Raw genomic sequence first — 13913 nt, 5'->3', positions numbered from 1 at the left:
TAATTACAAATCCAAATTTGTATGAAAAGGGTTCTCCAGTCTCTAAATTAATAAGAGGTCAATAAAGTTGCAAACACAATTATAAAAGAATGACCAAAATGTTTTTATATTTTATAAATATTTTAAAATAGTATAGTAATACCGCAGGATTCCCAACAACCCATAAAACATGTCATACTGTTTGATTACGGTTTTATATTCATATACTATGGTATTTACATGGTACTATTACAATACCATGACATTATCATGATATAACATGGAATGCTTTCGTTGTGAAAATAGAACTTCAATTACAAGTGCTATTAACATACTACACAGAATCATTTATCATTGAATTGATATGCTTTCACTGAGACTGTGAACAACAATTGTATTGGATCAAATGTGATCATTAATCAAGAGAGGACCTTAAGTGAATTCATCAACCTGAAGTGTCTATAAGACACTGCGGTCTTCTGTTCTCACTGATTCATCCCACCTATTCAAGCGCTCACACAAGGACTTCTATTCTCTCTCCTACACACACACACACACACACACACACACACGCTTCAGCCTCTCGACATGTGCAGGTCTGTGCCAGATTCTTCTGCACCCGACAGCCTTAATGGGGTCAGCTGACCTCTGCTCTCACTTCTCACCAGGGCCAGGCAGAAGGGGAATGCCTTTCTCTACTCTGAAAGACACACAAACTCCCACACATACTCTCATTTTACACCACCTTGACCCTGACCCTTGCAGCATCTTCTCAAGAGGAGCAGAGAAAAGAGCCCTGCTCAGCTGCAGAGCCACGAGCTCTTGAAGGAAGGTGAGAGGTCACTGGTGGGCAAGACGAAAGCCTTCTCGCGAATTGGAATTGCACCAGGCTTTGCCCGTGAAATATCACCACAGTCTCGATTTAGCTAAAGTCGCCAGGGTTAAAAATCAATAAGTCTAATGAACTAAAGAGGAGAGGAGAGAAAAAGGAAAGGAAAGAGGAAAATGGCAGGACAGAGAAAGGAAAGGAAAGGAAATTATGTAACAGGAAAAGGACAAGAAATGAGAAATGCAAAAGCAAAAAGACAAAATATGAAAATGAAAAGGGGAAAATAACAGGCAAAAGGAAAGGGAAAAGTAAGAAAAGGCGAGAAAAGGGAAATGGAAAGGATCCGAAAATGACAAAACATGAAAAGAAAAAGAAAATAAATATGAAAGGGAAAAGGAAAGGATCAGAATAGAAAGAAAAGGAGACAGAAAGGAAAGTAGAAAAGGACAAAACATGAAAGGGGGAAGGGGAAAATAACAGGACAAGAAAAAAGAGAAAGGAAAAGGAAACACAAAAATAGAACAATAAAAGGAGAGAAAAATAGTAGAAAATTGGAAATGTAAAAGAAAGTTGAGATGACAATGACAGGACAGAAGACAGGTCAGGAAAAAAGAAATGGAAAGGAAGGAAAGAGGAAAGGACAGTAAAATAAAGAGGAGTGATGAATGTTACTTTCCCTGTAAAAATTGTATCAAAGGCAAAGCCTGCTGAGAAGATCTGGTCAGTCACTGATTTTTATCCGTGCGACTCTCACAAAAAGGACATGGTGCCAGCGTGCTCTTCTGCTATGATCTGTTTACAAGAGTGTCACACAGACAAATGCAGAGTTCATATCCATCACGCACACTGTCACATCCCTGCAGAGAATGAGTCACAACAGCACCACACAATGCTCACATGCCCAGAGAAAAGAGGAATGAAAACACATCATGTCCTCACATTTACTCATTACTTGAACTGTCACTCTCGAACTTTGGCTAAACGAACACACAGAATGGGGCGAAATCATTTCGGCTGATGTTTCTTTATGCAACACAACATGTAATAGCCAAACAGAACAAAGAGGGAGGGGGGAGAAGGCCTGAATATTTTTTATTATATTTCAATAGCTCTGCCGTTTCCCTTCATCCTTGACCCCTTTTCTCGGCTGCCTCTTTTATCTGAAATAATGTCAGGCCATCCTTAGAATCTATTCATCAGTGCAGAAAGAAGCTGCCACTGACATTGATAAAAAATACCATCTGTGCCTCACAGGGAGGAGAGACAGAGAGGTAAAGCTCACCCCCTCCTCATTCCTCTTCATCAATGCAATTTAAATTGAAGAGCTCAGTGGTAATTAAAATTCAAGCTGGGGTTACGGTGGGGGCCGAAGACACTGATTCGACACAACTGAGAATGCGCAGAGAGGACGCCACACAGAGGGTCAAGGTTCACCAAAGGCAGCCTCGGCCAGCCAGTTCCCATTCATTCATACAACCTGTCTGCCTATGCCGCACAAAAGCCTTCTGACATTTAAAGAAATGAATAAAAACAACAGAGAGAGGGAAAGAAAGAAGAAAAAAAATCAATTATTCCAGATTTTTTTTCCCCTCCACAAACTGACCTTTTCTCTCTAACATCCTCTGCCAGTTGTTTGTTGGACAGACTTCAAAACTGCCAATAGTGTTTAACTCATAGCTGGCCCTATCAAGGGCTCTCATGTTCGAGCACGGGATGGAAGGATGGAGGAAAAGTCGATAACGATTTGGGGGATCCAGTTTTGTGAAATTATTTGTCAGCACAAACACAAGGCGCATGACTAGCAGCAGGTCAGGGGGATTTCGGTGGCGGGGGCCGGACCAGGGCCCCCCTCTTCTGGTTAAAGCCAGCTTTACTCATTCATCTGTTCTCCCTCGAACGGCCGATGCTGCCCTCTCCTCCCTCCGCTAATCCAGTTACCGTATTCACACGCAGTACCCTCTCTCTTTTCATTACAGCAGATCAGATATTGAAAAGCGATTCCTCAATCTGTCTGAGGACGAGCTCCAAATTGGATCGGGCTAAAGTGAATGTGGCAGAGAGGGGAGAATAGGAAAGAAAGATGATGTGACTCATTTTTACCCTTTAGAGCTGATGGCCTCATAGTGCATATTCATAGTGTGTATATATAGGTAGATGGCCTGTTTGTGGGTAAATGCCACACACCATGATTGACAAGAGGACAAAGGCTCACTCCTGGGGTCTGAGGTCACTTCCTCAGAGTACTGCAATTGTTCTCTGGAGTCAGACTCTTAAACATCAATGTTCTCCAAAGGTGTAGATCTGCTATACACAAGGGATAAAAAAAGAAAGTATACTTCTGTTAAAAAGTTAGGGGTTATTTATTTATTTATTGCCGTTTTTGAAAAATGCCACTTATGCTCATCAAGGCTGCATTAAATTGCTTAAAAATACAGAAAAACAGAAATTGTAAGCGAAACAGTATTGTGAAGTACTATTACAATTTAAAGTAAATGTTTTCTATTTTAATATATTTTGAAATCAAATGTATTCTTGCGATGGCAAAGCTGAATTCTGGCGCAGCTTCAGTGTCACATGATCCTTCAGATATCACGCTAATATGCTGATTTGGTTCTCAAATATTTTTTATTACCAGTGTTGAAAAAAAGCTGCGTAGTTTTTTTTGATGCATTTTTTTCAGGAGTCTTTGATGATTAAAAAGTTCAAAAGAACAGCATTTATTTAGAAATTGAATTTTTTATAATAATGTAAAAGTCACTTTTAATCAATTTAATGCATGCTTGATGAATAAAAATCTTAATTAAAAAACGTTGGCCTCCAAACTTTTTAACGGTAATGAATAAGCATTCAGATGCATGAATAAAATGCATCATGCACATAAAACATGTTCACATCATCATTAAAAGTTATGTTCAAGCTCTTAAAGGGATAGTTAAACCAAAATTGTCCAATGATCCAATATATTTTTGAATTCCACTGACTTGCATTGTATGGACAAAAACAGAATTTCTTTTTCTGCACAAAACATAAATAGCCTAAAACAATACAACTATGCTCAAGATAGAATTAAGGCAAAAGAGGAAGAAAGTAAGACTTGCCAGGTAAACTGGTTTGCACATTATGTTCCCTTCACTTCTGAAATGATGGCTATGTGCCTGGATTAAGCATTCTGACAGCTTCGCATTTACAAAACCAACGACACTCACTTTTAAAGAGGTCTCTGACCTCCCTGGGTCTTCTCAAAGTTGACTTGTTCAAGTATAAGAGGTTCTGTCCTTCTGCTGGCCTTCAGTTTACAGGAACACATTAATCTCAGTGCAAATCCATTTCCTATTCTCTAGCTCCAGGTCTTGTGTGCTGAAGATAGCCCTCTTTATCTGTTCCTCACAAAACACCACTAAAATTACACCCCTCTCCTGAGACTATGGGGAAATGTGCTCCACTCTAAGTGCAGAGAGTTATTTCATCACCGCGCTTCACAGATCAACTTGGACTGCGTCTGGTCGACAGCCAAATGCGTCCCTGCATCCACTCCTTGGCTTCAAAACCATACTGGTGCAAAATATTCTGACAAAGTGCAAAGAACTGAAAAGTAATTACTTTGGGTTTAGTGACAATAATACAACGGCTGTACTCAGTCCAAAATGCTCCAAGCTGTGCTAGTTCTGGTCGGAAATGTGATCCGTGTTGAGAAACATTTTGGCAAATGAGATGATTGTACTACATTTGAATACACAGACAGGCCAGGAAATAATCATATTGTGCATGACAGCTTTTCATGAAAAAGGCTGAAATTTATTAGATGTTATTTTTAGATTAATTTAGTATTCATATTTAATAAAATTATCTATTATTTGCGTTCCATGCATACTGTCTAAAATTGACAGTATTAAATCTGTCTTACACTTTGCTGCCATCTAGTGGCACATAAAACTTTATAATGCATAAGCACTCTGAATGTAATAACACAAAGATATTTTAAAATTCCCAGAAAATTACAGTATGATTATTGGTACGTTTGTTGAACCAGGATCCAGAGTAACAGCAGCAATGAGCACCCTTGCTAACGGTAACAATGATGCATACAGTACAGTGTTTTCATTGTGTCTCAGTAGCTGTTGAGAATCTTCAGTATGTCCTGACCGAGTGCAGCTGAAGAGTGCTGCTGGACGCCAGGAGCTCCGATACTGGTCTCCCAGCAGTCAAAGCCACAGGCCTTCAGCTCCTCAATGGTGCTCTGAATCACTGAATTATCGGTTTCTGAAAACAGAAAGGACAAAAAAATGTCCCCATCAACACTCAAGGCCTAGAAAAATAATACTCTAAGAGACAGGAACTCCATGCTGAATTGTGTAAATGTGTCAATTCTGCATCTAATCTAATCTAATGTAATAGTCTAAAAGGGTTGGTACATTTTTTTTAAGAAATTAATACTTTTATTTAGCAAGGACATATTAAATCGACCCAAGGAGACAGTAAAGACATTTATATGTGTATCAGAGTTTCCACACCCAATCAGCATATTTGAATGTTTCTGAAGGATCATGTGACACTGAAGACTGGTTGCTAAAAATTCAGCTGAACTTACATTTTAAAATATATTAAAATAAATAAAAGGTTAATTTAGTCAAATTGTAATATTACTTCACAATATTACTGTTTTTACTGTATTTTTAATCAAATAAATGCAATCTTGATGAGTTTAAGAGACTTCTCTCAAAAACATTATCAACATTATCAACCCCAAACATTATCACCAATTCCAGGAAAGTTGGGACGCTTTGTGAAATGCCATAAAATCAAGAATATGTTATTTGTTCATTCTCTTTAACCTTTAATTAATTGACCAAAGTACAAAGAAAAAAAATTCCAATGTTTTCACTGGCCAACTAAATTTGATTTTGTAAATATACAATTTTTTGATTTTGATGGCTGCAAATCACTCAAATGAAAGTTGGGTCAGAAGCACATTGAACACTGAGTCACATCAACTGTCAACATATTCTGTTATACCAAATACACAAAATAATGATCTTTAAAATAGCAACATATGACCCCTTTAAAGTTTTGCAAGCAAAATGTTTGTCCAATCTCGCCTGATACAAGACTTCAGATGCTTAGCAGTCTGTGGTCATCGTTGTTTGATTCTCCTTTTCATGACTGGTCATACATTTTCAATAGGAGACAGAACATTCACTCTGTTTCTATGAAACCACGCTGTTGTAGCACATGCAGAATGAGACCTGGCATTGTCTTGATCTAATAACCATGGACTTCCCATTAAAATCGTCTTGATGGCAGTATATGTCTCTGTACAATTTCAATACATGCCTCCATGTCAATACCTTCGCACATATTCCAGTAACCCATGCCATTTGCTCTGCTGCACCCCCATACCATGACAGATGTTTGCTTTTGCATCTGTTGCTGATGAAAGTCTGGATGGTCAATGTGGTCTTTGGGACTGAGAACTAGACGTCCATTTTTCCCAGAAACAAGATGAAATGTGGATTCATCTGACTACAGCACACATTCCCACTGTCTTTCTGACTATCTGAGATGAGCTCTGGCCCAGAGAACCCCGCTGCATCACTGCATAGAACTGATGTATGGCTTTCTCCTAGAGTAACAGAGATTCAAGTTGCATTTATTGATAAGGAAGCAAACTGTGTTTAGTGACAGCGGTTTTCTGAAGTACTCCTGAGCCCATGTGGCTATATTTAACAATTCGCAGCATGACTTATTCATATTCTTATGCAATGCCATCTGAGGGCTCAAAGGTCAGGCACATTCAACTGAGGTTTCCTGCCTTGCTCTATACAGACTGAGATTTCTCTAGATTCCCTGAATCTTTTCACAATATTATGTAGTAATAGATATACATAATAGTAGTAATACATAATACATACATATGGTAGTTGGTAAAAGACTTTATGACTGTATGACGATTTTGCATTGAGAAATGTGATTTTTGATTTGTTTGACACTTCTCTCATGAAATTTGGCACAAAGTGGTGAGCCATGAACCAGCTTTGCTTGCAAAGACTGCGAAGCTCCTTTTATACCCAAACATGATACCCTCACCTATTACCAGTTCACCTGCTTACTGTGAATTGCTTCAAAACAGTTTCATTTGGATATTCTATAACCTTTTCACTTTTATTTTGCCTCTATCCCAACTTTTTTGGAGTGCGTTGCAGCCATCAAAAATCAAAATGTGTTTATATTTACAAAATACATTTAAGTTGGTCAGTGAAAACTTTGGAAATCTTTTCTTTGTACTTTTTTCAATTAAATAAAAGTTCAAGAGAATTAAAAATCACAGATTCTTGATTTTATTGCATTTTACAAAGCGTCCCAACTTTTCTGTAATTGGGGTTGTCTATTATATTATATTATATGGATTGGATTTACATTTGTGTCACTTGCATAAACAGCACAACTTATAGTCAGACGCATGCAAACATTTGTTCAGGAAACATATTCGGGAACAAACTTAGTTTAGATAAAAAATCTGATGTAATTTATTTGTACCTCATGTCTTAACATACTTTCTTCGCAACATTGTTCCAGCTGAAACACAACTTGTTCACATTTGTTTGTGTCAGGAGCACTGACCATATGCAGGTAGTCTGACAATCTGCCAAACCCTCAAACGTGAAACCCAAGAATCAGTGTGAGTGTGAGTGTGTGTGTGTGCATCAGCAGGTGGCTGATAATGTTCCTCTAGAGTTTTAGAAGATTAAACTAGGTGCAATTTTACGTGCAAGATACAAAAACAAACCACTTGCCGCGTCAAGTGGAGGAAGAATTCAATGACTTTTTTGAAAGGTAGGAATCCAGTTTCGGTTTAAAAAATGCTGAGGTAGTAAACAACCTCATTTACAAGAGCGACAGGACACAAGACATCTGAGCAATACTAATCCTGTTTGCGAATCAATTGAGCAAGAGGACTTTACCTCAAAAATCTTAATTCAGTCTTAACAAGGTGTGCCTTGAAATGACTATGTCACTAACATAAGTTATTAGGCATAATAAACATCAGAAACATCATATACGTAGCCCTGCTTCTTCCAGCATCACATCTCCTCTTTATTGGAGGCTGTTTTTGAGGGTTCTAAGATCCTGATTAAAATTCAATGCGTTAGTGGCTTTAGGCATAAACAAAGAGTGTGGCCCAGTCTGACAGCTGCTGTATCAAGTTGTTAGCTTTGTCAGACAAGAGTGACAAGTGAGATTCACCTCACGAATCACGCTAAACAGTCACGCAGTCTGCAGGATGCCATCCTCACGGAGACTTTTCAAATAATACAAAGCAATCAGACTGATTAACCACAGGTAGCATATCCAAAATATACACTGTAGGGTTCCATGAAGACAATTCATGCAAAAACAACGATTGGTACAATTATAATAAACCACAAATGCATTATAAAGCCCTAGCAACCATCCACAACACTCTAGCATCAAGGCAGTGATTTTTGTATTGCCAAGTAGTACCACTCATATCTTCTTGATAATTATATTGTAAAAGAAACTGTTCTGATGTGTGTACTGGTACCTGGTCGTAGGAGAGTGATTCCACAGCCTCCTCCTCCTGCTCCTGTTAGTTTGCTATGCAGCCCTCTGGCCAGAGTGACCCTACACAGTGTGTCCAGAGATAAAGGGTCTTTTAAGCCATAAACAGTCCAACACTCCAGCATGATCCTACGCAGACGCTACAATTATAATAAACCACAAATGCATTATAAAGCCCTAGCAACCATCCACAACACTCTAGCATCAAGGCAGTGATTTTTGTATTGCCAAGTAGTACCACTCATATCTTCTTGATAAACCAATGAAAATTAACTGTGGGCGTGGTTTGTACTCAGCTGATTTGGGGGGAAAATACAAGAACAGTGATTTTTTTTTCCACCTACTGGACAGGAGTGTGAAGTACTAGTTAGCACACAAGAAATACATGGCACACACCATGATTTTAATGTTAAAATTGCCATTTTTTGCTGACACTTACAGTCAAGTTGAAGCATGATGTACCGCAATCGCACTGAATTCAATCAACTGGATATTCTTTAAATTATCTCCTTTTATGTTCCATGGAAGAAGGAAAGTGATGCAGATGATTTTTTAAACCATTCCTTTAAAGCTAATTCTAAAAGATGGTGGAAACGGTTGGGTAAAACTAAATTTCAATTGTTTATGACTTACTTCTTTGACTATTAATGACACAAAAGTGTAGAATATTACCCCTTTAAAGTCTGTTCTGACTCTTTGCTGTTTTCCATTACAACAATACCGGAATTCCCCTTCACCAATCAGGATGTGCCAGCAGTAAGGCTACCTGCTGCCGTTGTCAAGGTAACAGAACACAGGAGCGTTGGCAGAGTGTTTCATTTGGAGCTCTTATAAAAGGCATTCAGCACTGGGCCCCTGGAGTGTTCCTCCCTCACACACACACCGGCCATTATGCTAATTGAAGGGCACAGAAATAAAAACATGCAAGGGTGGGGGGGAGCCATTTACTACCTTGTTAATTTTGTCCTTCACTCCAGAAACAAGCACTTTGGTGCTACGTGGTACTTTGGTGTTAGTGAGAAGGATTCTCAGAATAGGGACCCTAGGGAGAAAATGAACCCAATAACACACTTCAAAATTCTGCTGGTTCAGTAATTTCACTGAAATAACTTTTTATATACAATTTTCTGCTTAACTGGAACAGTAACTTTATAATAATGAAAAAATATATTGTGAAAATAATTTTTGCAGAGTAAAATATTACCAGCTTAGTGGAGTTATATTCCCAGCATGGTATCTTAAAAAGCCACCTGTTATAAAAAGAATAAGGTGATGAAGCACAAAAAAGGCATCAAACAAAGCAGCACCATAGATGTATAAGATGGCAGTCATAGACTAAGAGTCTTACCCCATGTGCCCACAGCGTTATCCACCCCTGAAGGGATACCGTGTATGATCTTCTCGCCCATGAATGCCCACCTGTTAATCAGCTCCATCTCCTCTTTACTCCACCTGCAACACAAACAGAAGAATGATTTTGAATTACCTTAATACAGTTAACAGGCAGACTGCCTATAGCCTCAAAAAATTATATATTATATTTGACATATTTAATAGATACTTTATTATATCATCGTCAAAAAATTATATATATATATATATATATATATATATATATATATATATATATATACACCTGTTTATATGTATTATATAAAGAGAGCAAGGATGCATTAAATTGATGCATTAAAAAGACATTTATAATATTAAAAAACCTATTCATCAGAGAACCTTGCCATCACAGGAATAAATTACATAAAAATATAGAAAACAGTTATTTTAAACAGTAATAATATTCCAAAATATTTGTGTTTTTACTGTATTTTTGTTCAAATAAAATAATCCTCCAAGTTTGGAGTTGTTGTTTTTCTTGTTTTGTCTTCTTAACCTAAGCCACTTTTATTGAAAAATAATATAGGAAAAAAATGATAGGGGTGATCACTGCAGCTAAATTTGACCCCTTTTTATCATTATTTCCCCTGGAAAGTGTATTTTGAGCAACACATTTTCAAATCTTGGAGGGATTTTTGAGAGGACAGATGAAGGACAATGACTTAATCTCTGGTCCTTGGTCTTTATCTCAGATCCTTGGTTACTTAATCTATCATCTGAATCAGAAGGGTGTTGCCATTTCAAGAGTGGCGTCACCTTATTGCTAACAATCTGGGCTGATGACCAAAAGGCTGCAAGTGGTTTCAGAAGGACACTCCCCAGAATAATTGACTGTAAGTCACTTTTAAAGAGTTAAAAGTAAATGAAACAATCCTTATGAACCTTATCTAAACAAAAGCCCCATATTTCATTGCAATAAAGTTTTACCTGGCTGACTCCTGTTGTGGTGTAAGAGAAGACGATATGGTTCCCCTGGCAGACAGCAGAGCAGCAGACAGACAAACATTATAGGCGGCACTGGAGCCTAAACCAGCTCCTGTAGGCAACTCTGACCACACAGACACTGTTATACTGGCCAGAGACCTGGAAAAAAAAAACAGCAGCAGCAAAAGTCAAAAGTGCATATTACAACAATGTTCACATGCAGCTTCAAATATATGCAGTTTTTCAAAATGATACAGAGAGTTTAATGGTGTTATTACTCTGCAAATACTGTCAGGTACATATAGAGGAAGGCCAACACTGCCATGCTTCTTGTGTCTGTGGAATCATCTGAAAAGCCTGTGAATTCACGCAGCCTCTTCAAAAGATCTGCATCAAGTTCCTTCAGGTCATCCTGCTCTGCTGAAACAACGAACAGTCAAAGAAACATGGGCCGGAGGTGATTGCTTTCCGACAACTGTATTAATACAACTTCAATGAACAGTCCAAACAATAATGAGACACAGAATATACAGGAGCAAACACTGACAGATTTTTCATTTTTGGGTGAACTATCTTTTTATTAAAAAACAAATACCCATCTCCACTCACCTTTACACCCAGCCAGAAGAGGCTGCAGTGCAGTTATTTCCCAGGACAGAAAAGTGTCAATATTGGGGAGGTTGATGCACACTTCACCGGATGATGTGGACTGCAGCCGCAGGTATGTGCGCAGGTTCAAACTCACAGCTAAAGCAACCTGTTTAAGAACAGAAGAGGGACTTCAGAACACTTGATTTGAAGCAATTTATAACAACAGCTATTAAATCAATATTGGTAAAAACAGAAAATAGCAGCAGAATTGAAATGTAACACAGCAACAGATCTGACAAACTAATTAAAACTATATACTGTATAAATATTAAAAATGAAAAAAGAAATGTCCACCTTATTCCCACAAGGTAACCCACACACAGTAAATCACATATAATATATATGAAATGATTTTCAGGACCATAAAACTTGTACACATGTGTACATCAGGTTTTTGCAAAATCCTGATCAAAATATGATTCACTAATATGATTTTTCTAAACCAATGACTTTCTAAAACATTCTAATGGACCAAAAGTGAAAAGGAAATCTTTGTGTTTGGGTCTCTGATGACTAAACACCCACCTTTCCATGCACGACTGAATGCTCACCGTGGAGAATCACTTTCCCTGGTGCTGAAACGAAGAACTCTCTTGTTTGCATCTTGAATATTAGAATCTATGAACTTCTGAAGTTGTAACTCAACTCAACTCATAAGATATTTTCGGGAAATGTACCAGTGTATGCTGACAAAAGCAATAAAGCCTTGCTAAAATCTCATATTTGTGTTCAACCACCGATCTAAATTCAGCGCACTGCTCTTGTAGCAGTTTAAAAATAACAGTTTTGCTCAATAATCCAGAAATCCTGATGCAAAGCGTCAAACGCATCGTAGCGGCTTTTCCATTGCCACACACGTGAACTGTCGCTGTAGCCTGGACCAATCAGGATTAACCTCTCACATCGCTGACTCTAAACCGGCCTATCAGGATGAAGCTCTCATTGTCCCCGACTCTCAAAACACCAATCGCATTTCGCATCACCTCGCGTCATCGGTTGCGTGATAGAACGCCCGTCTACGGGCAGCATAAGCAGTCAAAACGGTCTGTAGTAAACACAGAAGCGCGTTTGGAAATGTTTTAACATTTACGATGTCGTTTTTCGTGACCAAGTACACGGGTCTTCACCGTGTCTTTCGTTTAGGGACATATGTAAGCATAAAGCAGATGCAGCCTGCGTTTGGGCATGAAAGAAGGTAAAAAGAATGGTGAATGAATCCCATATCCTATGTGTTCAGGCTAACGTAGCCAATGAACTAAACTGTATCAGTGTGGCGTGACATTTAATTTGAGATAAATGCCTGTTACTAACGTTCTCTCACTTTTCTAAGGTATACTAGCACATCTGAAGAAAATAGAAGAATTGCCAAGATTTACACGAAAACTGGAGATAAAGGTTATTTAATTCTATACAACAAACTTGATTATTGACTAACGTGTTGCATGTCAAAGTGAAAGTGTCAGGTTTGTGTAAACATTGTATTGTTTTCAATGTCTCGCCTCTTTAGGTTTTTCCAGTACCTTCACAGGTGAGAGGAGACCAAAGGAGGATCATATATTTGACGCTTTGGGAACAACAGATGAATTATCATCAGCAATTGGGTAATGGATAGAGTTAATGTAGCATAATGTGTGGGACAAATGGCTCGAAAACGCTGAATGAAGTTAATTTCCAACAGCAAAATGTTTCTGGTTCTCTCTTTCAGGTTAGCTAGGGAATTTTGCATTGACAGTGGCCATTCATTCACAGATCAGCTGGAGAAGGTTTGTCTCTCTCTCTCTCATTTTAATTAGAAACAAAGCATGACTTTAAAGGAATATTTCACCCCAAAATGAAAATTCTGTCATTAATTACTCACCCCCATGTCGTTCCAAACCCGTAAGACCTTCGTTCATCTTCGGAACACAAATGAAGATATTTTTGTTGACATCCAAGAGCTTTCTGACCCTGCATTTAAGTGCCACCTGCTCGCAGAGAGTGACTCTGCGTCTCATTCGGCTCGTCTGCTGTTTCGGTTTCATGCAGATATTTTTTATGCATAGTTTCACAAAACTGAAGTCAAACCATTCTGTTTCTGCTTCAAATTTCGAAATTATACAATGTAATTTAGATTAAAAACTGCTCATGTTGCATGTATGCAGCATCTTTGTTTGGATCATGATTAAAATGCAGTGGTTGCCTCTCATTTTAAATGGAAAGAGCACAGACAAAGCCTTATTTTGTTTATACGAAGAGATTTCTTTTGTTACTTATTTGATTTGGGGTTTGTTTTAAAATTTCAATTTAGTTTTGTCATTTACATTATATTTTAATTTTGTTATTTCGCAAACGCTTTTGTCCAAAGCGACTAACAAATGAGGACAATAGAAGCAATCAAAACCAACAAAAGAGCAATAATTTACAAGTGCTATATTAGTATATTATTATAGTGTTATATTTCAATTTCACAAAAAAACGTACAGTATTTTGTCCTAGCAATAATAAAATGACACATTTAGTCTTAAGCCTTAAATCTCATTTTGTAAAAAAAAAAAATCGTGAATCGAATCGTGAAATCAAA

The 13913-nt window shown here is 37.8% G+C and overlaps 1 protein-coding gene and 1 pseudogene across 1 annotated transcript in view; one reads left to right on the top strand and one right to left on the bottom strand.

Moving 5' to 3' along the window:
* Positions 1–3701: 3701 nt before the first annotated feature.
* On the bottom strand, positions 3702–12216 carry LOC107595927 (mevalonate kinase-like; annotated as a pseudogene).
* Positions 12217–12354: 138 nt separating this feature from the next.
* The window catches only part of LOC107595926 (cob(I)yrinic acid a,c-diamide adenosyltransferase, mitochondrial-like), a 4946-nt gene continuing 3387 nt past the window's right edge, over positions 12355–13913 (top strand). The window contains exons 1-4 of the mRNA XM_016286524.1: positions 12355–12548; positions 12684–12748; positions 12861–12954; positions 13059–13116. Of these exons, the coding sequence (XP_016142010.1) occupies positions 12445–12548; positions 12684–12748; positions 12861–12954; positions 13059–13116 (321 nt within the window). The 5' untranslated portion in view covers positions 12355–12444. The remainder of the gene's footprint in view (positions 12549–12683; positions 12749–12860; positions 12955–13058; positions 13117–13913) is intronic.

Source organism: Sinocyclocheilus grahami, unplaced genomic scaffold (assembly GCF_001515645.1).
Source record: "Sinocyclocheilus grahami isolate Dianchi unplaced genomic scaffold, SAMN03320097.WGS_v1.1 scaffold211.1, whole genome shotgun sequence".
In the NCBI taxonomy this organism is placed as follows: domain Eukaryota; kingdom Metazoa; phylum Chordata; class Actinopteri; order Cypriniformes; family Cyprinidae; genus Sinocyclocheilus; species Sinocyclocheilus grahami.
The sequence above is the reverse complement of the archived record's forward strand: the minus strand, read 5'-3'. Positions and strand labels throughout refer to the sequence as shown.